General features: G+C 40.5%; 1 protein-coding gene across 2 annotated transcripts; it reads right to left on the bottom strand.

Annotated features, from left to right (window-relative positions):
• Window positions 1-132: 132 nt before the first annotated feature.
• LOC122086437 (nuclear pore complex protein NUP62) lies at window positions 133-23,579 on the bottom strand. Of its 2 annotated transcripts, XM_042655238.1 has the most exons (9): window positions 22,019-23,574; window positions 13,421-13,535; window positions 12,561-12,642; window positions 7,743-7,865; window positions 7,109-7,186; window positions 6,338-6,441; window positions 1,296-1,383; window positions 1,119-1,217; window positions 133-781 (listed from the first exon to the last, which is right to left on the bottom strand). In XM_042655238.1, exons 1-9 carry the CDS (start codon window positions 23,460-23,462, stop codon window positions 692-694), a joined length of 2,223 nt encoding a protein of 740 aa, XP_042511172.1. In that variant the 5' UTR covers window positions 23,463-23,574; the 3' UTR covers window positions 133-691. The 2 variants fall into 2 exon arrangements, 1 of the variants encoding a protein (XP_042511172.1); XR_006142416.1 differs by lacking the exons at window positions 133-781; window positions 1,119-1,217; window positions 1,296-1,383; ... (3 more) ...; window positions 12,561-12,642; window positions 13,421-13,535 and adding exons at window positions 15,995-16,668; window positions 16,747-17,547 and having other exon boundaries at window positions 22,019-23,579.
• Window positions 23,580-25,524: the final 1,945 nt, after the last annotated feature.

Here is a 25,524-nt window from a genome sequence, read left to right as displayed (position 1 = left end):
AATCTGTTCAGAAGACTTGAAAATTTGAGAAAATGTTAAGAGAAAGTAAAACATGATCAGGGCCAAAAATAGATGTTGGGCTGGTTGATCCAATTCACCCTTCCCAAGGTCCTACAACTACAATGGCCCATCTCAACCAAATACCAACCATGTATAGAAAACTTCACCTTGTTTTATCAACAATTCCTATCCGCCCTTGCTCATCTAACAGAACTTAGTTCTTCAAAACAATTGAACAATGATGGGAAATTTCCATCTCAAAAACTTGCTTCTTTGATGTCTGATTAAACCACCAGTAGTACAATATGGATATTATACACCCAAAAATTGCACTCCACCAAGAGATTCTGACAGCAAATCCTCCTGTTGTCCAAGAGGCTCAACCTCAGAAGCTTCTATTGTTTCAATATACCACCTAGAGCTGAAACTTCTCGAGACTATGGCATCCACCTGATGGCTCAAATAGGTACCCTCCAACGCAGTCAAAACAACAGTTATTAAGCATAAAGTTAGACTCAGAAGGTAAAAAAACACAGGTGTTGGGAGATGTTGGCTTGCCCTCAAATGGGGAAAGGTAGAAATGCATTTCTCCCTCTGCAAAAGAAAGTTGCATATCGAACCCTTCGCCACACATTCACATGCCTCGCTTGGTAATATTTCTGACAAGAATAAGCTTCAAGAAATCAAAAGATTAAGTCATCCAGAATCTTGAGCCCATCAAATCCCGATCAGCTGAACCACGGTGGGCAAGCTTCTGAATCTGGGAAGAGAATTCTTCAGCCTGATAAGATTTCTAAAGTCAGCTTGCAGCAAGGACTATAATAGAAAATATTGATAAATTTTATCTGCATCTTAAAAGAATTTCTGACCCCACAAAGCATGGGAATGCTAGAGGACGTTAGAGCTTTTTAAAGTGTTAGTTTGCAATATACAATGACAGTCCCTATGTAAGTGCTCTATTAAACCTGAAATAACCAGAACTAGCATGCAGCGAAGGCAATAGGCACCACCATCAGTCTATGACAGATTAGCAGAGATGGAATACAGGGTATAATTTGCTTCTCACATGCATAACAATGAAAGATATATAAAGCAAAACTGCCGTGAAACAAACTAACCTTCTCATCAATCCACATGAGTGAACTGAGCTGATTGTTTAGAATCCGGACGACGACATCTAATGGGGTCATCCCATCAATAGCATCAAGGCCCCCACCCTGAACAAAGTCATAGTGAGAGAATGCTATACAAAAATGCTTAGAGATGAACTAGGATCATACACATTCATACTCTACCTGGCTGTCATTTAAGGTCTGAATAATTGATTTTATTTGTTCGGTCATCTGTTCCATCTCCCTCTCAATAAACTCTGCCTTCTCATACCTGAAAATATACAGGACAAACAAAGGATTAACAAACTGTAGGAAAGCACTCATGGTGCTCCCGAGAATCCTTGGACGATAGCCCTGCTTGAATCAGTAGGGTCGTAGGAAAAGGAAAGAAAAATAAAGTATATTTAATGGAAGGTTTTTTTTAAAAGGCAGTTCCCAATATTGTTAATAGATAAGAACCCGAGTAACAAGTTGGCCAAGTGCATGTTGGTAATTTAGAGCCTCACCTCAAACAAATAATTAGATCCATCATTACTCAATTTTTTCTTGTTTCTCTCTCACCATAATTCTTTTCAATCCTCATAGTTTCCTTTTTATTATCTTCTGGACTCCACGACCGAAAGAAGAAGAATTTCATAGCACATTGAATGTGAACTTAGAAACTTAATCTATCGAAATATTGAATCCGGAACTGAATCTCAATTTTCTGAACCATTCAAGTGACCTGTACCTGGGGTCAACACACTACTTACTAACCCAGAACCACCTAACAGGGTACCCGAATTCATGTACAATCTGTGCATCTGATGTTTTTGGCACAGATCCATCATGAACCAGTGCACCAGAAAACACAGAACATCAGTTCAAAGGTACAATAGAACTTCGGCTTGTCTTGTGAATTTGTCCAAAGGAATAGAAATAAAAAGAAGAGTCATCTTAGGCACAGGAAATGCACAAAAAATTTAACTTCGAACAAATACAAATATGTATTTGTAACCTCTCCTCAGTGATGACAACTAACAACCTCTTCCTTTTCCCTTTTGACTATGAATGGAATCTCTCTATGAATAAAATTACAAAAATGCACAGTAACCTATCATATTAACACCCAACAAAGATTATTACCTCAAAAAAAAAGCTCATTTGTGTACTCTTCAGATTTATATAGGTGAGTAACCAAAAGAAAGTTATTATAAGTTGGCCACAAACACACGCTCTAGTTGTCAAGGCACCACCTAAGCGACAAGGTGTTTTTCCAAGTGTTTGGCGTGCCCAAGCCCTGTTGTTTAGGTGTCTTATTATTATTATTATTATTCTAACATATTGATTGAGCTGTGTAAAAAATTTCCATACAATATCATAAGCTAAAAGTAGTGTATGATCTATCCATTGTGAATAATCTCTTTGAAAGAGAGGAGCATTTAGTTGCCTACAAAAGCGGATATCATTCCAACCAAATAGATTTCTTCCCAACTAAAAGGTCCAACAGATTCTTGTATAAGGATTGTAAGGTTATGCCTGGAGAGAGGTTAAACTTGCAACATATACTAGTCGTCTTGAATATGTGCCTCAGTACGCAAAAGCGTAAGATAAGGGAGCCTACTTGCACTAAGATAAGGTGGTGAAGAGTAAAAGGAGATTCCTTGGATTCATTTATTGATAAAGTGGTCAAACAAGGAATGTGGAAATTTAGGGAACACCAACACAATGTAGATTGAGATAACGGTCTACATTAAGAAGGTTTCTAAAGAACTAGGGGAATCGAAGGGTACTCATCCAATTCCAGCCCCTAGGGAGACTTGGTGGTGGGATGATGAGGTCCAGGCAGCCATTAAGCCTAAGTAAGCTAACTGTAAGACTTGGCAAAGGACTAAAGAGCCAGAAGAAAAAAAGAGGAATAATGCTACAAAAAATGAAGCTAGGAAGATTGTGGGGACTGGGGAAAGTAAAGGCAAAGAAATGATGACTTTTCTAATAATCTGAACACAAAGGGGAAAAGGCTATCTATAAAAAAGCTAAAATGAGAAAAAGGAAGGGTAGAGATTCCGATGTTAGATGTATTAAAATTGACGATGGTAGAGTGCAAGTAAGGGATGAGGACATTATGAAAAGATGGGAAGAGTATTTCACGACATATTAAATGTAGACAATTTGAGTAGGAATGGCCCGGAAGATTGCATTACTCATCATGACACCACGCGTCATAGATATACGAAAGGTTAAAGTGGCTGAAATTAAAAAAGCCCTAAATGAGGTCCCAAAAGAAGTGTGGAAGAGCTAAAGATTGTGTGAGGTATCATGGTTAACCAAGATGTTTAATAAGATTATGAGCACAAGGAAAATGTCAAATGAATGGAGAATAAACTTGTAGTTCTGATCTACAAAAATAAAAGTGATATTCAGAGCTACAATAACTATAGAGATATAGTCCGCCTTGGAGCAATGGCAAAGGGCTCTTTCCGCCTGCGCAATGGTGCGGGTTCGAGTCCTGAGAACCAGCCTCTCCGTAAAAGGGGTAAAGCTATCTACCTATATACCCTCCCAGAACCCTGCTTAAGTGTGGGACGCCTCTGTGCACTGGATAAGGGCCTTTTTTTTTTTTTTTTAATAACTATAGAGATATAAAACTAATGAGTCATACTATAAAACTATGGGAGAATGTTATTGAAACCCACCTGAGAAGAGAAAGTAGTATCTGAAACCAATTTGATTATATGCTAGGTAGATCCATGACATAAGCTATTTACCTACTTAGGAGCTCATGGAAAGATTTCCAGCTTGCAAGAAGGATCTCCATATGCTCTTTGTTGACATAGAAAAAGCATATGACAGAGTTCCTAGAGAGTCAATATGGCATGTTCTAGAGAAGATAAGGGTGTTGAGTAAAATGTGGATATTTTGAAGACATGCATCGACGTGGTGACTATTGTGAAAACCATGGGAGGTCAAGATAATGAATTCTCAATTACAATTGAGTTACATCAAGGATCAGCTTTAAACCCTCATTTGTTTACGCTTTTCATGGATGATTTAACTAGGATATTCAAGATGAGGTTCCTTGGTGTATGCTTTTTATTAACGATATTGTGTTGGTGGATGAGAAAATAACAAGAATTAACGTCAAGTTGGAGTTATGGAGATCTACCATGGTATCAAGAGTATTCAAGATAATAAGTATAACGAAGATGGAGTGGTGCAACTTTAGCTACACTAAGATGAATAACGAAATGGTGAAACTTGCGAGAGAGAGACTGCAAAATTATTATTTTAAGTATCTAGGACCAACCATAAAGAAAGAAAGTGATATAGAGGATGATGTTTCTCAAATAATTAAAATGAGCTGGATGAAGTGGAGAGGTGCGTCCAGAGTGTTGTAAACGAAAATTCTATAGGACAGTCGTAAGACCAGCTATGATTTATGGTGCAGAATGTTGGGCAGTTAAAAAGTGTAATGTAGATAAGCCAAGTGTAGTGTAGATCAAGATGTTGAGATGGATGTGTAATAAAAGTAGGAAGGATAAAGTAAAGAATGACCATACTAGAGCTGATTTGTGAGTTGCCCTGACTCAGTACAAGCTCAGAAAATGTCGTTTTAGGTGACATGGCCATGTTCAACGGAGGCCTTAGGATACACCAGTAAGGAGGGGTGATCGGATTTAGATAGAAGGATCTAGAAGAGCTTGGGGAACACCTTAAATGATCATAGGAGAAGTAGTAAGAAAAGACAAACATAGTTTAGGTATTAACCCTAAAATGACCTCGAAGAGAGCTATTTGGAGAGCAAGGATCCATATAGCCGACCCCTAAATATATATATATATATATATATATTAGTTGGGAGAGCTGTTTAGGTATTGCCATGCATATTTAAAAAAAAAAAAAAAAAAAAAAAAAAAAAAAAAAAGAAGAAAGAAAGAAAGAAAAGGAAAAAGAAAAGAAAAGAAAAGGAGAGAGATCGAAGAGATGAAAGTAACGTGGATCGAGACTTACAGAGGAATTTGCGTTTCTTGTGGAAGGAACCCCAGATTCTGTTTCTTCTATTTTCATACTTGCAGGATGAGTGGAAGGAACCCTCTTTGATGGAGAGAAAATGGGATTTTTTTTTCCTCATACAAAACTTGATATTGATCCTTTTTACAATCCACATCAATAATACAAGGATACTGCTTGACTTTATATAGGGATTACCATCTAAATTATCTTTTTAGGTAAGCAGGACTGGATTTGTGGACCTGTAATTACTCTGTTGAGCCCATTTGCATTATATCACCCTCAGATGTTGAGCCCATTTTCTGTTGAAGTGGGACTGATACATTTGCATTGTATCAAGTACTAATTTAATACTGTTTGGGTTTTTTGGGCCTGTCATTACTGTTGAGCCCATTTGTAGTAACTCCACCTAAAAAATGTGCACGTCTATGCGACCAAGGCAACGCCTAGGCGTTGTCATTTAGACGAAGCACCTTGACGCTTGGCCACTGCCTTGGGTCACCTCGTCACGTAACAACTATGGCACATGACTACATATAGACTCCCCAAAGCTGTTTCAAATTTTTGGAACTTTTTAAATTTCACATTGCTACTTTCAATCCCACAGAGACTTCACGTTGTGCTCACTTAGGCCACTTTGGTAGGAAAGGAATTGAAAGTAAATTAATATTTGAATCGGTAAGTGAAATGAAAAAGAAAGCTTTCTAATGTGTCTATTGGGAGCAGTGTATATAAAGTTCGTTAATTTTACTTTAATTTCACTCAACTCATTTTCCAACTGAACTAGCCACGTAGGTATCAAACATCCAAAACCTTTCACCTCGAACAGGTTTTATCTAGTGTTAGTGACTTGACTGTTCCAAATTGAACCAAACATTCCACATTGGGCAAGGATAGGTTTCCTAAGATTCATAGCATCATTAAATCTTTCACAGACCTATCCTGCCCTGTTTTCATAATTCTTCGTATACACCCATTTTGGTTATGGTAACATCCTAAATTAAGACCTTTTTTTATTGTATAGGTAAATAAAATGATGGGTGTGCCATTACCTCTGGCATTGCTTTGTAGCATACACATTGAATCATTAATTAACAGAACTACTGAAAAACAAAACCAGCAAGAACAGATGTCTGCAAAGTTGGTTTCTAAAAAAAAATACTCACAGGCAACTGAAAATTAGTTGTATGAATCCACTAGATCCAGTCCAATGAAAAAGAATTTACTGAACTCACATGGCATCCCTTGTAGATGCTGCCTCATCTTCCAGTAGCAATGCCCTCTCATCCTTGTAAACATGCTCAGCTTCTTCTTCTATACTTTGCAAAGCTTTGTCAACCTAAAATGGGAATAGTTTATTTTCAACAAAATACTTACAGTTTCATAAACAATCTAAAGACACCTAAGTGAAGCAGAGACTGCAAGTAACATAGAAAGGTTTTACCCATTAAAATACAAATGCAGAAATAAAAGGTTAACAAAAGGAAGGAAAAAAAAAAACTTGTGACAGGGGGAGGACTACAGCAGGACCATGTCGCAAAAAGGCTATATATCCTCTAAATCCATCATTTAGGAAAAACATCCCTGGTCCCCCAAATAATTTTCCAATGTTGGCCCAAAACATAAAAATTCTGGATTTGTTTCATATTAAATATAGCCCAAAGGACCCTTTGCCATGTAGCCTAAACAACTGTAACTATTGAACTCCTTTGATTGTAACTTCGTTATGAACAAAAGTTCTCTGACTCTAAAAAGAAAAACCATATGCAGAGCCACCTAATCATATTGCTCCTAGATTTAGATCCAAACAACCTGTTTCTTCTCCTTCCAAGTGACCCACTAGATATATCAGATCAGAAGTTAGGAGGGGGCTCTTAGGATGCTCTTGCCCATTCTGAACAAGATACCCCCAATGCATTTACAACAACCATAACATTCTGGCGCACATGTGAAACCTCAAGTCAAAGCAATAAACAGAATGTGAGACCAAAACTATCGATACATACTTCTTGTTGATAAGTTTCAATCAACTCCAATTGCCGCTCCAAATTAGACTGCGTCTCAACCACTTTTGCTACTTCAATCTGAAATAACATTGTGAACATCACAATAATCATAATTTAGAAGTCCAAGGAAAAACAACATAGCCAAAATATGATAACGTAAAAACATTCTAAAAGTAAAATCGTCATCACTAACAGCCAGCCAGCCACCCTTGCAATAAGTATATCCTCCTAAATATGATACTTTTTTGTACCAGACAAGCTGATATGCTATAGCAAACACCAAATTGGATGCTTTAAATCAACCAAGATATGCAACATATCTCAAGTCCGTGTTTCTTCTTCACGGTTTAGGGTTTATGACAATTCATGCCCATTAGAGTGACTTCATACGCTGAAGGAAAGAATTGGCAAGTAGATCTCTAAGATTGGGCGACAACCGGATCCAACACGGATAAAAACTGGATCCCAAACTCTCTACCAGATCCGAACAGAATAATGCGTTGAATAAAGCCAATTAAAGACATATGAACCTGAAGAAAGTAGAAATAAACAAAACTGAACTTGTCAGATCAACAGAGTAACATGTTTCAGATGTAACATCTGTAATATTTCTCTTAATGGATGAATGGATCACCTCAAGCCTTAGAAGAACGTCTCGATTTTGCAGAATCCTCCTGTCCCAATCAGCTATTGCACAAGCTTGCTTTCGAAATTTCCCGGTACGTTCTTGTAGCTCCGAGTTCCATTCTTTTATAATCTGAAAACATGCAAATATAACCCAAATTAAGTATCACATAAAAATAAGGAGAAAGTAGGAAGAAGGGAATAAGGGAATAAGGGGAGGAAGAACCAAAAAAGAAATACATAAAGCACCAAATGTAACGGGCAAATCTGTTACCAACTTGGTTCTCACTTTGCCCATCGCACACCACTAACCTACTTTCGAGATAGGGTTCGTTTTTCTCATTTCACATTCTAAACCATGTCTGCCGCTGTAACCTTCTCCATGCCCACTCCAAACCCAGTGCCCTCTCTGACGCATACAAGCTCCTTGACCACAAACACCAAGCCTTCGACCCAATACTCTCTTACAACACTCTATGATCAGGTCACATCAAATCTCACTGAATCGACAAAGCACTGAAACTCTTCTCCACCACACAAAAACGACTCTTGATCATGGAATATCATCATCTCAGTATGCACCCAGAACCACAGTGATGCAGTTGTGCGTTGGATTTAGGGCTAAATATTTGGTTTGATTTCTTTGTTTATTTCCTTTCTAGAATTAGAAACAAACCACATTAAGGTAGCTAATATGTAAGGATTTTTATTCTGATTGTTTTAGAAATTTGGGTTATTTGGGTAAATAGGGAGGACTTGTTTTGGCTTCCTAAGAATATTTAGTTTCCATTTTTGTTGGGATTAGTTTTCCTTTATATTGATGCATCTTGATGGAGAAAGACAGATTTGAGTTCGAATTGAACGAATATTTCTTGGTTTGAAACCATGGATGCCATGAGCTACAAGTCCATCTTTCTCCTTCTCCGATATTCTCTCCTCTTCCACCTGTTATCTTCTTCTCCTCCTTCCTTCCCTTATATTTTCAAGCTACTGTTACCTGTACTCTGTTTCTGGGGCGACAATTGCTGCCCTAATCAGTGGGTCGATCTCCCTCAGTTTGGGCTGAGGTTTTGGTCAAAGACTTCCCTCCCTTTGGCGACCTTAACCCTAGGTTCTCACCTCCAAAGGGCCCTCCTGCTGTGAGAATCGACTCAAGATTCACTGCTGGTTCTACAGGCCATCGCCAAACCTTGTTGCATGTCTCTCCTACCAGCATTCCCACTTGCTGATCGAGTAGCTATCTGTCGGATCGATAGAGCTCTGTCTGGCGACCCTACACCTGGAATTTCAGGCCTAACAGCAAAGAGCTGAATGAGATCTCTCCTTCGCAAGGCGTTGGACTTCTGCCTCTGGTTTGCGCTGAAGGTAGAAGACAATAAACCCTTTCAATCTTACTCCCATAATTATTGCCCTCACTTCTCTTCCCTTATTAAATATTGCCATTGAGTTATTGTCCATTCCAAGAATACCCTTTCCTCTTCAAAGCACTATTCCACTTCCTAATTTTTCTACTTCTTTTTTTTTTGTCCTTATCTCTTTGTCTATTTGTGTTAAGTCTTACCTTTATTTTATTCCCATATGAATGCACCTCATTTCCCTCTTTATTACACCATGTAATGTAAAGCTAGGACTGAACAAGTCAAACCAGCTCACAACTGCAGGATTTTTTTAATCAAAGAACAACCAATATCCAAGTAGAGCAGCAACACAAAGAAACTCAGGATTAAAGCAGAAAACCAAGTCTATAACAGCCAACCGATTACAGAACAATTAAGAATCTGTGAACAGAACTAACAATAAATGATAGTTAACAGGGACTGTAAGAGGCCTGAATCCATAATATGATCCAACACCCAAAGAAACCAACAGAAATCAAGGCAGGTGTATTGATTTCAAAACTGGGCAGAATAGGTCAACAGAGACAAAATTGGGCAGATTTCAAATATCTCCCAATTGGCTGGTCAGAATTGGACCAGGTTTGGATCGAAGGTAGTACTAGGTGGAAGGGAGGTTCAATCCAATTTTCCGCCACAGAGGACGGCAGAAAGTGTTTCAGGCAGCAGGGGATCAAATAGGAAACTAAGAAGATTTCCTGGGCAGGACTGTGGAAGAAGATTGCAGCAGCAGCAGCAGCAGATTTTTGACTAATTGAGAGGAGGAGAAGATAAGCAAAGGAAAATGACCCCTCGGGCTTCCAACCGCATTGAGTCAATTGGATCAAACACCAATTCCATCAACCTTGATCAAACACAAAACAACTCTTCATAGAGAAGACAATAGCAGCAGCCATTAATTTGTTTTATCAAAATCGTCTAGCTTTAGGAGCTTCCTTAAAGGGGGAGGGAATTACAAAATAGAAGGTTCCTTAAAGGAAACCTTAATTTAGTCTCCGAATACAATACTTACTAAAAACTAAAATTAGAAACTAACTGAAATTAGAAACAAGCTGAAAAAGGAAACTAACTACTAATGACTTGACTCAACTAATAACTTGACTCCTAAGAAAACAAAAATAACTTAAATTAAACTTAACTTAAAAGGAAACAAACTAGTAATCCCGTATGCAACCTTAAAACCCCTCTTTTAGGCCCATAAAAGTGGGCTATTACACTCAAAAAACATGGGGTAAAAGGCCCAACATGTATGGAACTCAACCCTATGCTTATTCCTAATAAAACAAGCCTAGTTTGATGAAGAATCTGCATCACCATGCCACCAAGTTGTTGGCATTCCCAATTTGTCCCTAAACAATGACTGTAATTCCTTTAACTCCCCTTCGTTTCTTTGGTTGCCAATAGCCCCTTGAGAATTCTGGTATAGACTGCCATTGGTTATGATATTTGTGCTATTTGTCAACTAAGTGGGACCTAAGCGATCAGATTCCGATTTTGGAACCCAGATCCTCATCACATGGAACAGAGGAGGCCATTACCCATTTCATCCAAATGGGTTGTAGCTCTACTAGCCACTAGGTCCGATGATTTCATTTGTATGATTGTAATCCCATGTTGTGATGTGGAATATAGACACAAATTCAGGCTGAGATTGTCAAGTAAAGTTTTATAAGACAGTTGTCCAACCGGCTATTGGAACCCAGATCCTCATCACATGGAACAGAGGAGGCCATGACCCATTTCATCCAAATGGGTTGTAGCTCTACTAGCCACTAGGTCCGATGATTTCATTTGTATGATTGTAATCCCATGTTGTGATGTGGAATATAGACGACAAATTTAGGCTGAGATTGTCAAGTAAAGTTTTATAGGACAGTCGTCCAACCGGCTATGATGTATAGTGCGGAATGTTGGGCAGTTCAAAAGTATCACAGAGATAAATTCAGTGCAGCAGAGATGAGGATGTTGTGATGGATGAGTGGCAAGACTAGGAAAGATAAAATAAGGAAGGATCATATTAGAGCTGATTTCAGAGCAGCTACGAAAAGTCACTTTATGTGGCATGGCCATGTTTAACAGAAGCCTTTGGATGCTCTAGTATGAAGGAGTGATTTGATGATTGAAGGATCTAAAAGAACTAGGGGCAGATCTAAAATGACCCAATGAGAAGTGGTGAGGAAAGATATGCAAAGCTTGGGCCTTGTAACAAGTATGACCTCGAATAGAGCTGATTGGAGGGCAAGGATTCATGTAGCCAACCCTGTTTAGTTGGGATAAGGCTGAGTTAGTGTGGTCATCGTTATTGTTAGGTTTGATTGGATTTGGGTGTTCTTATTGGCATTAATGTTCTGAAGATGTATGCAGATGTGTGGGAAAATGAGAATGCAAATGTGTTTGATGAGATGCTTGACAGAGAATTACAGCCATGGAATGCTTGGATTTGTTATTATTCTAAGCTTGGAATGGGTGGGATTAGTTTGCAACTGTTTCAACTTCTTAATAAAGATGGGGTTCAGCCCAACAAGCTCACTTATGCAGTAGATATGAATGAATTTGCATATCATTTGCAAGTGTTTGAAGCAATAAAGGCCGCATTGAGTATACAGTCTGGGTTTTGTTCCAACTGCTTTCACTAACAATGCATTGGTGAAACTTCTATTCTAAGTGTGGAGTCGTCACCTCCGCTGCCTGTGCCCGGATATTTGAAATGCCTCTGCAAGACATGGAGTTGTGGAAGGAAGAAACATGATGGAAGAGGGAGCTGCAGAGGGGGGGTTTAATCTCCAGAGAGAGAGAATTTGACTCATGGCTAAAAGGAGAGGGAGAAGAAGAGAGTGCCAGGGATGCAAAAAAACCAAGGGAAGGAAGAGAAAAGGAAAAAAAATTAGTCTAACATGTTATTTTTCTGCCCCTAGCATAATGTGCTTTTACTTGGATTGAGGGGGTAGTCACAGAGGTTTTTTTCTTTTTGCAAGGGGGGTGAAGTTTTAATCTCCAGTGGAGAGAGAGAGAGAGAGAGAGAGATGGGATTCAACTCATGGTCGAAACAAAGGGAGGGAAGCAACGAGCACCAACGATGGAATCAGCTAAGGGAAGAAGAGGGGAAAAAATTTAAGTCTAACATGTTAATGTGAAGTAAACTCATATGCCCCTCAATCCAACTGAAAACATATTATGCTAGGAGGCAAACAAATCAAGGTCACAAATTCTGTTTAACCTGCTTGGTTAAAGACAAACAGACCCAAATATAATATAGATTTCCGTCAAAAAAAGCAAGACACGTTGCTCCACAACACTATTTGACCGCTTCAAAAGAAAATATAGATCAAAAAAATGCAGCTGACTCCTGGAACTTGTGGATGATTAGCTTTGAATTCAATTGAGAAAAATCAAACAACCAGCAGAATATTCAAACATGTAATGTAGAGATGTACCTCCTCAACAGTTTTCCCAGTTATCTCAGACGGTAGTTTAGGTGTGGGAGATAACGTTGTACTAACAGTTGAAGATGCAATCCTATAATCCAAGAAACAAAAATTGGAATCAATATTCAAGACTAAGATCTCTCAGTCTCATAAATTACATCAGTGGGGTTTTTCAAAATCAAAGAAGAGAAGAAAAAACAAAAATATATTCCTTCTGGTTCTTCTATACATTTAACATCACAATATCAGGCTACATCTAACATTTTTCTTCCTGTGCTTTTCTGCAGGGAAAATATTAGGATGTTCAAAAAACAAAATGAAAAAAATAGGAGTATCAATTAAACTTAAAAAATGACCACAACAATAAAACCCAAAAAATAGAAAAATTACATTTTTTTCCACTAAATAAATTTCTAATGAGGTACATAATTAAAAATTATGAGAGAAAAGTTCAATATCTATTCTTGAAAACAATCCAGGAAAATATACAATATGTGAGGGAATTTCCATAGTTGGCATCACTTCGATTCTAACACGATTCTTCTGGGAAGCACCCTTTGATTCTTACAAGTGATGCTCACCTATATAACACCCCCTCCCCCCGCCCCCCAGCCAAAAAAATTTTGAAGTGATATTAAGATGGGGAAACTTTTTTGCTTCAAAAACAAATACAAAAAAGCACCAATATGGTGAAAAAAAAAAAAAAAAATTCATGCTGAAACATAATAAACTCCAACAACCCAAAACCATTCAGAATTGTACAAAGAAGAAAACCAGACATGCCCTACAAAAAAGTCAGAAGTCAATTCCCACCGCAAAATCAGAGATTTAAACAATGAAGAAAGGCTGTCAAGTAGAAGTACACAAACCCGCTACTGCTGGCTACAGCAACAGGTGTCTTAGCTGCACTGCCACTGGAACCTGCAAAACTGAATTTTGCTGCACCATCAGTTGATGCGCCTGCTGAAGTTGAAGCAGAAACACCTGCAAAAAACAGGTTACAAGGGCAACAACATGATAACTTCAGTCACAAAACATTCCTCGACCACTTAACCAGAAGATTTTTGGGGGAGCACTAATCATACATATACATAGAAACCACATAAGAGTGTGTGTGTCTCTGTGTGTGTGTGTGTGTGTGTGTGTGTGTGAGAGAGAGAGAGAGAGAGAGACTTTTTTTTCGTAAACAAAGATGACTGACCTTTGTGACAACAATAATTCACCTTAAATTAAATATAAAATTTAGCTTGAATACAGCACATTTTTAAGGTAGTACTTTCACATTTAAGAGATCATTTCAAAAAGAATATCTCTTGGTCTCAAATCTTGGGATACATATGAGTCGTGCAATGTGCTACAACAACTACTTAGCATTTTCCCAACTAAATGGAGTTGACTACATGGACCCACGAAAAAAAAATTAACACAGGAACATCCCACCTACAATCAGTCGGAAACATGGATATTTGCCTTCCAAACAGCTCTATTTGAGGTCAAACTGGAGTCAACAAGACCTAGCCTCTGCATGTCCTACCCCTACTTCTTTTTACTCCTTCCATCGGGATCTGGTCACTCCTCCTCATTGGGGCATCCCTAGGTCTCCATTGAACAAGTCCATACCACCTTAAAAGACATTCTCAAAGCTTATCTTAAATCGGGGCTACTCCAGATCATCTCTAAGACTCTAACCTGGCCATTCCTTATCCTATCTCTCCTAGTTTTTCCACACATCTATCTCAACATCCTCATCTCTGCTATAAATCCCAATTTAACAAAGCAATTTTAAACTAAAGAAATATGAAAAAAAAGGTTTACATCAAAGTGGTATTTGTTTTGATGATCATCAAAAACAAACCGAAACAACCAAAACATAGAAATGAGAAAAGAATTGCATCCAACTATTTTGCTTCGACCATTGAAATGAAACATTTCCAGTTTTTTTGACAGAAACAATGAATAGAATATAACAACGAAGGTTTTTAACCTTTGTACAAGGGGTACTAACTGCTAAGGCCAATAGCTTTTCATTATTGTGACACGACATGGAACTTAGACCCCAAATCCTACTTTAAGTTGGTTCGAAAGGTTCATCATTGGATCGATTGAACCACATGAAGAACAACTCAAGCAAAATTTGAAATTGAGCTTGGGCTGATTTTTCACCAAACTTGAACCCAGACCAGTAAACACAACTGGAACCGGTTACCAGCCACAAGGGTTCCTTATGATTGGAACAATGGACGTAGAGAACGGTGAAAATGGAAAACAAAATAAAATTTAAACTGGAGAAGAGGAAGAGAAAAAATAATAAATTAAACCCCTGTGAGAGCACATACGTACGTTGGTGTTATGGAAAACTTTTCCCTTGCTAGGGAAGTGAAATTTTCAAAGCTACCTTCAGGAAGGAGCTCGTGGTATGTGGAAACACTAAGAAGAAAAATTAAGCTGTCTGCCTATCTTAGCAAAATGGTTACAGAGATATCCAACGAACCATTTTTTCTAGCATAGTGTAACCAAGATCAGCAATTTAGTTTTGATAATGGGTGGGATTCAGGTCCAGCTGAAGGAGTGACCCTTGCATATCAATCGAAAAGGATTATCCCTGATTTAGTCAGTTCATGAAATTGAATGTGGGGAATACTACTAATTGGACATGTTTTTTGTTAAGGTCGTGTTTTCTTGGCATATACTACACAAACCATCCCTAAGACTGAACTTGTTAAGTAAAATCCACCCAGTAATAGGGTGATCATGCATACAAAGAAACTAGACATCAATAGAAAAGGTGAAGACTTTCATCTCTTTCATGGAATAGGCAAATCTCAGTAATCATTCCTTCTCCACAAATCCCAACTCAGTAGCACCTGCACTTCCAACACTAGTTTGGTTAAGTGAGGCTCTTGTTCAATTAAGACCTTGAAAGGTAGGATCTCTCAGATGGTTATAATCACAAAAACATTTTGGACACAGAAAAAGGAAACTTCAGATCCCTGCTCAGGCATTCAGAGCCGGGCAAAACAGACCAAGCTGAAATCAACCTGGCAAGGTAACACTTAAGCATTTGAAGCTAAAGTACAGACCATTAAGCCACACAGACCCCAGGTCGCAGCCTGGCCGCCTGGGCGCTTGAGGCTGTGCTGCATAGACCAAGGTAAACATAGAAAGTAAAAGGTACAAAACCCCAAGTTAAACAGGGTAAAACCTTAGCTCGGTAAAGTTGGAACTGTACACCTATGAGCTCTGAAAGCAGAGATAAACACCATTATCCGACCTAGCTGGTATACGAGTTACCGAGTTAATCCAGCCAAGATAAAGCCAACATTTGGTAAATTTTGTTAAGGGAATCTTAGCTCGGTAAGGCACATGAGCACAAGGTAATTGAGATCAGCGTAAGAGAAAAGTGATCAAGGTCAATACAACACTAGAATAATTTGGAAGACACATCATCAAAAGGAGAAGGCCCTTCATTAAATCAAATAAGTTGATAACAAAAAGAGGGCTTCAAGGCCATCACAAAAAAGAAAGGGGGAAAGAAAAGAAAAAAGTGAAATCATTGATCATCCTGAGGCACCTCCTCGGTCTCCTGACCCATATCCAAATCTTGGCAAGGGGTCAAGGGAAGTTCTCTTGAAATCACTTCATTGGCCTCCTTCTCCCCGTCACTAGCTCTAGCAAGCTCGTCTAGAGTTTCCTCGTCATATTGTTCTTGCTCTTCCTCTTCGTCGTCGATAAGAGAGAAAGGGACCTTACACTCCCCAAAGCTAACGTCGGGAAAATGCTCAAGAACCCAATCTTGGACAGCCATAGCCCCTGTGACATACGCAGTAGCCCCGGCCAAAGCAATGTCATCTTCGAAGGCCTTGGAGGCCCTATATGCCGCCACAGCTCGGACCTCCACAGCAGCCACTACCTCCTCCGCTTCGGCCTCAGACAGTCTCGTGGCCAAGATCAGGTCGACTTTCTCCTGAACCTTCACCATCTCAGACTCCAGTTGCACCACCCTTTCCAAAGCTGCCTTATTCTCCTTCTAATGATTTATATGGGCACGACACATAGCATCGTAGAGGCCGGTAACATGTTCCAGCCGAGCAGTCGTCTTGACAACACAGATAAAGGCCTACACCAGAACGAGGCACTTAGAAAATGGTAAACCAACATCAAGGAAAGCCAACAAAAAGATAAGGAATGAACTCACCTCGGTCATGGCGCTATAAGCAGCTGAAGCAGAGGTCCCACTCATCAGATTTTTCACTAGCTTCTTGTCCTCAGGAAGCCGACCATCGATCAAGAATTCTTGGGCAACCCTTACATCCCCAAGTATGGTATCATTGGTAATGTCACCTTGGGGAATGCAGAGGGTAGTAGACTGGCCCCAAGCTGAACTCCCCTCGCGTGGAGTAGCAAAGTTAAAGGCACTCATCTGCTCATCCTTCCTCTTCTCCTGCTTCTTCTACCGCTTTTGCTGCGGGATCTTGATCCATATCCAAATCTCGACAAGAGCTCAAGGGAAATTCTCTCAAAATCACTTCACCGGCCTCCTCCCCATCATTGGCTCCAACAAGCTCGTCTAGAGTTACCTCATCATCTTGCTCTTCCTCTTCGTCGTCAATAAGAGAGAAAGGGATCTTACACTCCCCAAAGCTAATGTCAAGAGAATGCTCAAGAACCCAATCTCGGACAGCCTTAGCCCCTGTGACATAAGCAGGCACCCTTGCCAAAGCAACATCATCTTTGAAGGCCTTAGAGGCCCTATATGCCGCCACGGCTCGGACCTCCACTATAGCCACTGCCTCCTCCGCTTCGACCTCAGACAGTCTCCTAGCCAAGATCAGGTCGACTTTCTCTCGAATCTTCACCATCTCAAACTCCAGTTGCTCCACCCTTTCCAAAGCTGCCTTATTCTCCTTCCGCAGATTTACATGGGTACAACACTCAGCATCGTAGAGGCCGGTAACATGTTCCATCTGAGCAGTCATCTGGCGACATAGATAAAGGCCTGCACCAGAACGAGGCACTTAGAAAATGGTAAACCAAGCTCAAGGAAAGCCAATAAAAAGACAACAAAAGAAATTACCCTGGCCATAGCACTATAGGTAGCTGAAGCTAAGGTCCCGCTCGTCAGATTTTCAACCAGCTTCCTATACTTAGGAAGCCCACCATTGATCAAGAACTCCTTAGTGACCCTCACATCCCCAAGTGCAGTATCGTCGATTTTGAGGGTGTTAGGGGCGACAAAAGGAGTGCCAACTTAGAGAACACAGGGGGTAGTAGACCAGACATGAGCTAAACTCCCATCATGTGGAGTAGCAAAGTCGACAACACCCGTCAACTCGTCCTTCCTCTTCTTCTGCTTCTCCTGCCGCTTTTGCTGCTTCTTGGGATCTTAATCCATATCCAAATCTCAACAAGGGATCAAGGGAAGTTCTCTCGAAATCACTTCATTGGCCTCCTCCTCATTGTCTCTAGCAAGCTCTTCCAGAGTTTCCTCGTCATCTTGCTCTGTCTCTTCCTCTTCCTCTTCGTCATCAATAAGAGAGAAAGGGATCTTACACTCCCCAAAGCTAACGTCGGGAAAATTCTCAAGAACCCAATCTCGGACAGCCTTAGCCCCTATGACATACACAAGCGCCCTGGCCAAAGCAACATCATCTTCAAAGGCCTTGGAGGCCCTATATGCGGCCACAGCTCGGACCATCGCTGTAGCCACTGCCTCATCCTTCTCCGCTTCGGCCTCAGACAGTCTCATGGCCAAGATTAGGTCGGCTTTCTCCCGAACCTTCACCATCTCAAACTCTAGTTGCACCACCCTTTCCAAAGCTGCCCTATTCTCCTTCTACAGATTTATATGGGCACGACACTCAACATCGTAGAGGCCGGTAACATGTTCCATCCGAGCAGTTTTCTCGGCGACATAGATAAAGGCCTACACCAAAACGAGGCACTTAGAAAATGGTAAACCAAGCTTAGGGAAAGCCAATAAAAGACAACAAAAGAACTTACCCCGGCCATGGCACTATAAGTAGCCGAATCTAAGGTCCCGCTCGTTAGATTTTCAACCCGCTTCCTATCCTCAGGAAGCCGACCATCAATCAAGAACTCCTTGGCGACCCTCGCATCCCCAAGTGCGGTATCAACGATTTTGAGGGTGTAAGGCGTGACAAAAAGAGTGTCACCTTAGAGAACACGGGTAGTAGACCGAACATGAGCTAAACTCCCTCATGTGGAGTAGCAAATTCGAAGGCACCCAAAACTCATCCTTCCTCTTCTTTTTCTTCTCCTGTCGCTTTTGCTGCTTCTCAGCCTTCTGCAGAGCAATCATCTCCTTGAAGCGATCAGAGTCCACAAAGAAAAACATCGATGCAAGTAAAACCAAAAATCAGTCATCATCTCAGACTACTAAAGGCTCACCATGAATAATCCTGAACCTAACCAACTCAAGCTTCTTCGACCGAAAGGGCAAAAGAGCATTAGACTTGGCCATTTCTAAAGACTTACCTTGGCTCCACTAAGATAAGGTCCGTCATTCATTGACACGAGGTCCAAAACCAGCCACGCAGGGCAAAACGAAAATTTCTCCCAGGCTTTTACAAAGAAAAACTTTTTTTTCCAGCTATTAATGGAAGAGGGCACCTAATCCAAAAGTTTCACGTCCTTACGATGGCGGAAGTAATACCAATCGTCCTCTTTCGGATGGGGGTAAAAGACGAAGCAGTTAATGAAAAGCTCAAGAGAAGACCTCCAGACGTAACCTAGAAAAAAAAAGACAACAAAAGCTATTATAGCCCTAGAAGAGTTCTAGAGGAGCTGAGTAGGGACTATTCCGTAATGCCAAAATATCTGGACGAATAGATCATGTAAAGGAAGTCAGAGGCCAACCTTAAATGAGTCCTCGTATAGGCAGACCTCCCTGAAATTCCGAAAGCTTGCTGTCTCGGGAATCTGCGGTAACCTAGTCTAATAAGAATTAGGGATACCATAAAGGAACCTAATATATTCTAGCTCGAACTTTTTCAGAGTACTGGCCTCCTTCAAAGCCCCTCTGGCCAACGCAGCAACCTCAGCACAATCCTCAATACAGGTTGAAGCCCCGTAGCCACTATTACTCCAACAAGGAGAAGACTCAGAATCAGATGAAGAAGAAAGGGAGTTGTTGGGAACGTAAAACCCATGTTTAGAGTGATTGGAAGGTGTTCTACTAGTAGCTGGATACTTCCATTGATATTGAGTAATCGCAAGATAGTTCCATAGGATGGTTCAAGTTATGCAGAATCGCAAGAAAGATTAGGGTTCTAATCATGGCTAAGTTAAGAGCTTACCTAAATATATATATATAAAAAAAAAAGGAACAGAATAGGAATTCAGATTCAAAAAACTGAAGTTTTTTGAAATCTTACTTGAAGCAGGACTGCTGAAATCAATGGCGGAAACTTAATGATTCAGAACATGATTAAAAGCAACTATTCAGTAATAGAACCAGAACAGTATAATGAACTTAGATTTAAGAAATTGGAACAGAATACGAGATTTTGGCAGAGTTTGACTTATGACTAGGAAAGTTAGAAAATGACCAGAAATAAGTTTTGAACAGAACTTAACTAGAAAGAAGGGAGAAATCTGACATGTGAAAATCAAGGGAAAAGAAAGGGAAGAAGAAGGAAATGAATCAAGAATCCCACATGACCCTCAGTGCTGGCATCCCACAAACCTTCCTGGAATCACCACCAGGTTTCTACTGAATCACTACAGCAAAAGAGCTTTGAATCTCACAGAACCAAAAGATGGAAGCCAATTTATATTCATTAAATTTGTGTGCAGGGCTGAAGCTTATATAAAAGATTCAGAAACATACTCAAACTAAGCTTAATAGTCCTCCAGCCAATAGTTTAACTGATGTCTTAATTGACTAGAATACTGTAAAATAATGAAAAATTCAACTAGAAACAATGTTGGACACACAGAAACCTGATCCAGCTACAACTAAAACAAAATATAAGTAATAGGAATCTAACTAGACCCCACAAGGCCACAACTTAAGTAATTAGTAATCCTGTGTTCACTCCTCCTACAAGGCCACAACTTAAGTAATTAGAAATCCTGTATTCACTCCTCCTACCTATATTTTAAGCCCATTAAAGTGGCCTGCTATCATTGGACCAAAGGCCCAACACATATGTAACCTAACCCAAGGCTTACTTTTCACTAAAATAAGCCCACTTTGGGCATTTATCTACATCATACGCAGAAAATCAATTAACCAATACAAGATCGACATCTGAAAGAAGGACCTCAGCTATCACAATTCTTTTTGGATAAGCAAGTGGGCCAGTTGTCAGCAAGTAATGACAGATCCTGAACACAGGTCTACAGTGTTAACCTCCACAAACTTCACCTAAACAATCTGGCGCAATTGCAACGGTTTCCTTTTTCTTATTCCCTCTTCTAGACTATCTTAATGCAGTTCCAAGATCTATGACTTCTTTTTTACCACTTGGCTCTACAAACCTAGGACCATTCCCTAGAACATTTCTTCTCCCGACACTGATTGAGAACATCTTGAAACTGTGAATTAACCAGCTTAAATAACAAATAGACAACTAAAATCAATTGTACATAGCTTATGAAGTCCAGGATGTAGAATAAAAGTTTGCAGATCTACAGAATTCCCAGTAAGACCAGGAAGGCTCATATAGGCTAATCCTACAGTGCAATGCTGTCCTCAAGAACCCCTATGTTTGAATAGTTCAACTGCTATATAATTTTGTATCATTGGCATCTGATAGAACAATACATCAATGAATAAGCAGGACACGAGCATCTATGATGAGAGGGATAAGCCTCACAAACAAGATGTTACACATTCATCCACAGAACACCGTTATCTAGGCTGCCCCAATCATCAGATGTGGAACATCAAGAGAGCACATCAATTTGAGCCAAAGATGTCCGCTCAAGCGGAATGTTCTATCATATAAAAGCCTAAGGAAGCCAGAATCACTCATTACAAGTTGTCTCTAAAAGGTCTGCCAAGACAAGAAGGCCCCAGATTCTCAGAAGCAGACATCCAACATCCAAGTCAAGCTAGTGAAGGGATAACACGCCCTGATGTAGATAATCTGGTATAGGGGACAGTTGTAAACCAAATCCAGTCACGATTAATTCACTTAGTGACAGAACAGGATATTCCACTATTTCTTCTAGATATCCATAACCAACTAATTTCAAATAATATGTTACTAATTTTCCTAAAGATGAACATTGAACAGAAAGAAGTTCAGCGGGAATGGTTATACTAAATTAGGAATTAAGACTAGGAACAATATTTTTCATTACTTTATAATCTTTCAGTTCAAGAAAAATTTAGATTATCACAAAACTGAATAAACGCATTAATAACTTCCCTTTGAGTCTTCCGGGAATAGAAGAAAAGGAATAAAAAATCCTACGAAAGGAGGCACTAACAAACTTACCAAATGCCAATGCTGCAGTGGTTGTTGATTGAGGCTGTGAAGCTGAAGACGTAGCTGGAGCTGAGGTTTTGGCTGACAATGAAAAACTTGGGAAAGGACTCGTAGTAGCAGAGGAAGCAGTCGCGCTAGTAACTACTGATGCTGAAGATGTAGTCGCCGCTGAAGAGCTTACCCCGAAAACAGGAACTGTTGGTGTAGAAGTGGACGAGGCAGCAGCTTGTGAAGAGAACAAGCTTGTTAAAGCAGAAGGCGTAGGGGTTGAAGTCGCTGTTGTAACTGAAACGCCCGAGGTACCGACTATTGAGGAAGTCGCAAAACTAAAGGAAAGAGGCTTCGAGACTTGTGTGCTAGAGACTGTAGAAGTAGGCGCAGCATTAGATGCTGCATTGCCAAATCCAAACGAAGACTGGGAGGAAGACGAAGCCTGAGTTCCAAAAGAAATAATTGGCGAGGTCGATGACGTTGCAGCAGGCGGAGTCACGGGTGTGGAAGAGGCCGAAAACGGTGAAGACAAACTGGAACTGGAAGAATACAGGTTGGGAAAAGAAGAGACGCTTGTTGCAGCCGCAGACGAGGAAGCTGGTAAAGGAACTCCAAGCAAAGTGGAAGAAAATGCCGGCGTAGAATTACCCATAGAAGCTGAAGTTGAAGAAACCCCAAACATCGAAGCAGAAGGAGCAGTAGAAGCTGCAGCAGTTGAGGAAGCTCCAAACATCGTAGAAGCAGCGAAAGCCGGGGCAGCAGTTGCAGCAGAACCTGAAGTAAAAGAAGATCCGAACGGCGAACCGGTACTTGGTCCAGATGCAGAACTGGCCGGGGCAGCAGTCGCTGTAGAACCTGATGTTGAAGAAGCTCCGAACGGCGAAGACGACGAAGCGACACCAAACAGAGGCGAACCGGTACTCGCTCCAGATGCAAAACTCGAAGGAAGTCCAAATCCCAAAGGAGCAGTGGAACCCGAAGAAGCAGAACCAGAAGTTAATCCAAAGGTAGGGCTCAAAGTTGATGATCCCGATGATGATGAAGAAGAACCAAATGGAAAAGATAATTTTGCGGCAGAAGAGGCCTGAGATCCACCGAAAATATTAGACGTAGTAGAAGAAGGAGCTGTGACTGCAGTACCTGCAGAGGACGAAGAACCAAAGAGAGATGTCCCCATTGAGAAGCCGCCAGTGGACGGAGCGGCAGAACCAAATAGAGATGAAGAAGGTGAAGAGGTTGATCCGAAAGTAAACCGTGATGAAGCTTGCTGCGATGAAGCGGAGGTGGTGGTGTTGGGGAAGGGAGAGAAAGAAGGAGTTGTTGATGAGAATGGCGAGGAAGAAGAAGAGATGGGCAAGGAGAAGCCCTGAGATTGAGAAAATGAAAATGCTGTAGAGAAGGGGGAAGATGATGAAGAGCCGGATGAAGAGGAATTGAACGCTGGGAAGTTAAAGCCCGACATGATTCCTTGCCCTTCAGCTTTCCCTCTGTCTCCCGGCTGTGTGTGGGGGATTGGGATCGCGATTGGGGTTGGGGTTTGGGAGGGTTTTGTTTCTCTTCCGGCCCGAATGCTTTATTGCTCTTCAACTTTTTCTACCTGTTCTCTCTTTAACAGAACTGAATTTACGAATATAACCTTGAGGATCGGATTGTGTATTACGATTTGCAGAGGGTTTTCCAATCGGTATAAGGGAGCGCACCATTGATTGGGTTCTCTTTTGTTGGGGCGGGGTGGAGGAGAGATCATCCCTAGATGGGAAAAACGATCCTCCCTCCCATCCGATGGCTGGAGAAATTAGGGCATGGCACATGCGTTGGGTAGAAATCGTTTCCCATTTGGTGCAATTTCATGCAATATCATCCCAAGCGACTGACACATGTAATATTTTATATCCACGTTTCAGATTAATCTACCATAAATCAATGAAAAAACCGTCTTCAACCAAACCATTAGAAAACAAACCGAAGCAAACCGGTTCGATTCATCCTTTTGAAATAAAAACTGTGATATTTTCCCTCTCTCTCTCTCTCTCGACTCTCTCTGTCTCTCGGCCTCTCTCTCTCGATCTCGACTCTCCCTCTCGATTCTCTGCAAGCAAAAGCTCAGATCTCGACCTCTCTCTCGACTCTCCCTCTTGGTTCCCTCTTTCTCTCTCTCTCTCTCGACTCTCTCTTTCTCTCGGCCTCTCTCTCTCGATCTCGATTCTCCCTCTATCTCTTGGCCTCTCTCTCTCGATCTCGACTCTCCCTATCGGTTCTCTGTAACCAACTCGCACAACAAACACCCTGCTCCCTGCTCCCTGCTCCCTGCTCCCTGCTCCCTGTCCCCTACTCCTTGCTCCTTGCTCCTTGCTCTCTCGACTCTCTCTCCCTGCTCCATTTCTGTCCTAGAGGAAGATTTCTACAATGTTTTCCTACATTTCTTCTTCTTTTGGGGTTTTGAGTGGGTTGGTCTTTATTTTCTTTGGATATGAAGTAATTAGAAAAACATTAAATCTGAAACCCAACTTCTAAGAAATAGATAATTGCTAATTAAACCCAATCTAGAAATCAGATATGGTTGAAACTTCAACCGAATCACCCTCTTGATAGTCTTAACCCTAAAATCTCACCTTAACAGGAAAAACATTGTTGAACTGGCGGGAGAAATAGTGTAACAGCGGCACAAAAATGACTCAAAACCAGAAAAATGCTTAATGTATCAGCGATTGCTTCATGCATTGAGAGAGACTGAGAAACCGATCAACTTTGGGTAACCTGAACAACCTTCGCGAGAGAGAAGACTGATCCCCTTCGGCTACAGGTAAATCCCTAACAGAGCTTCGACCTTGACCGGGAGCTTGGATGCAATGGCGCTAGGGCTTTTTCCTTCGTGAGTAGAGAGAGGTGTGAGTGACAAAGAGAGGGGTGACAGCGTGTTGTGCAAGAGAGGGCAACCAGAGAGAGGTCCGGTTTGATCTACTGATACGGTTTGGTTTAACTGTGGTTCACAGTTTTGGGGTTGTTTCAACCAACAATCAATCTGAATCGTTCATTTCACTTTGTCCACGTGTCAACCTCTGCAGGGGGTATTGCACAAAATTGCATGAGATGGGAATTGCAAAGGATTTTTTCCCACATGCGTTGGGATGTATGTCTAGATCTTCTTAAGCCATCAGATGGCGGGTGCGTATTTAGGATGTTGGAGAGGAGCTAGATCTCCTTAGATAAACAAGGAGGGTCGGTGTGTCAAATTGATGGTTCATAAATGGTATATAAAATAAAATATTAACTAAGGTCCTCTTTGGTTGGATTTCTATTTGTATTTATTTAACTTATTTTCTAATTTTACAAATATTTGATATAGTTTATAACACTTATTTTTATTTATAATAAATCACAAATTATTCTCAAGTTATTTGTGATTTGTGGCAATAAATCATTTATCTTGATTTTTGTTCTACCTTAAATGAGCACATGTATGGGAGAGACCTGAAAATCCAATCCACATTTCCTCTCTTCCTCTTCTCCCTCTTCTCCCTCTT

The sequence above is a fragment of the Macadamia integrifolia genome, chromosome 8 (assembly GCF_013358625.1).
Source record: "Macadamia integrifolia cultivar HAES 741 chromosome 8, SCU_Mint_v3, whole genome shotgun sequence".
In the NCBI taxonomy this organism is placed as follows: Eukaryota; Viridiplantae; Streptophyta; class Magnoliopsida; order Proteales; family Proteaceae; genus Macadamia; species Macadamia integrifolia.
Note: the sequence above shows the minus strand (reverse complement) of the source record. Positions and strands in the feature narration are given on the sequence as shown.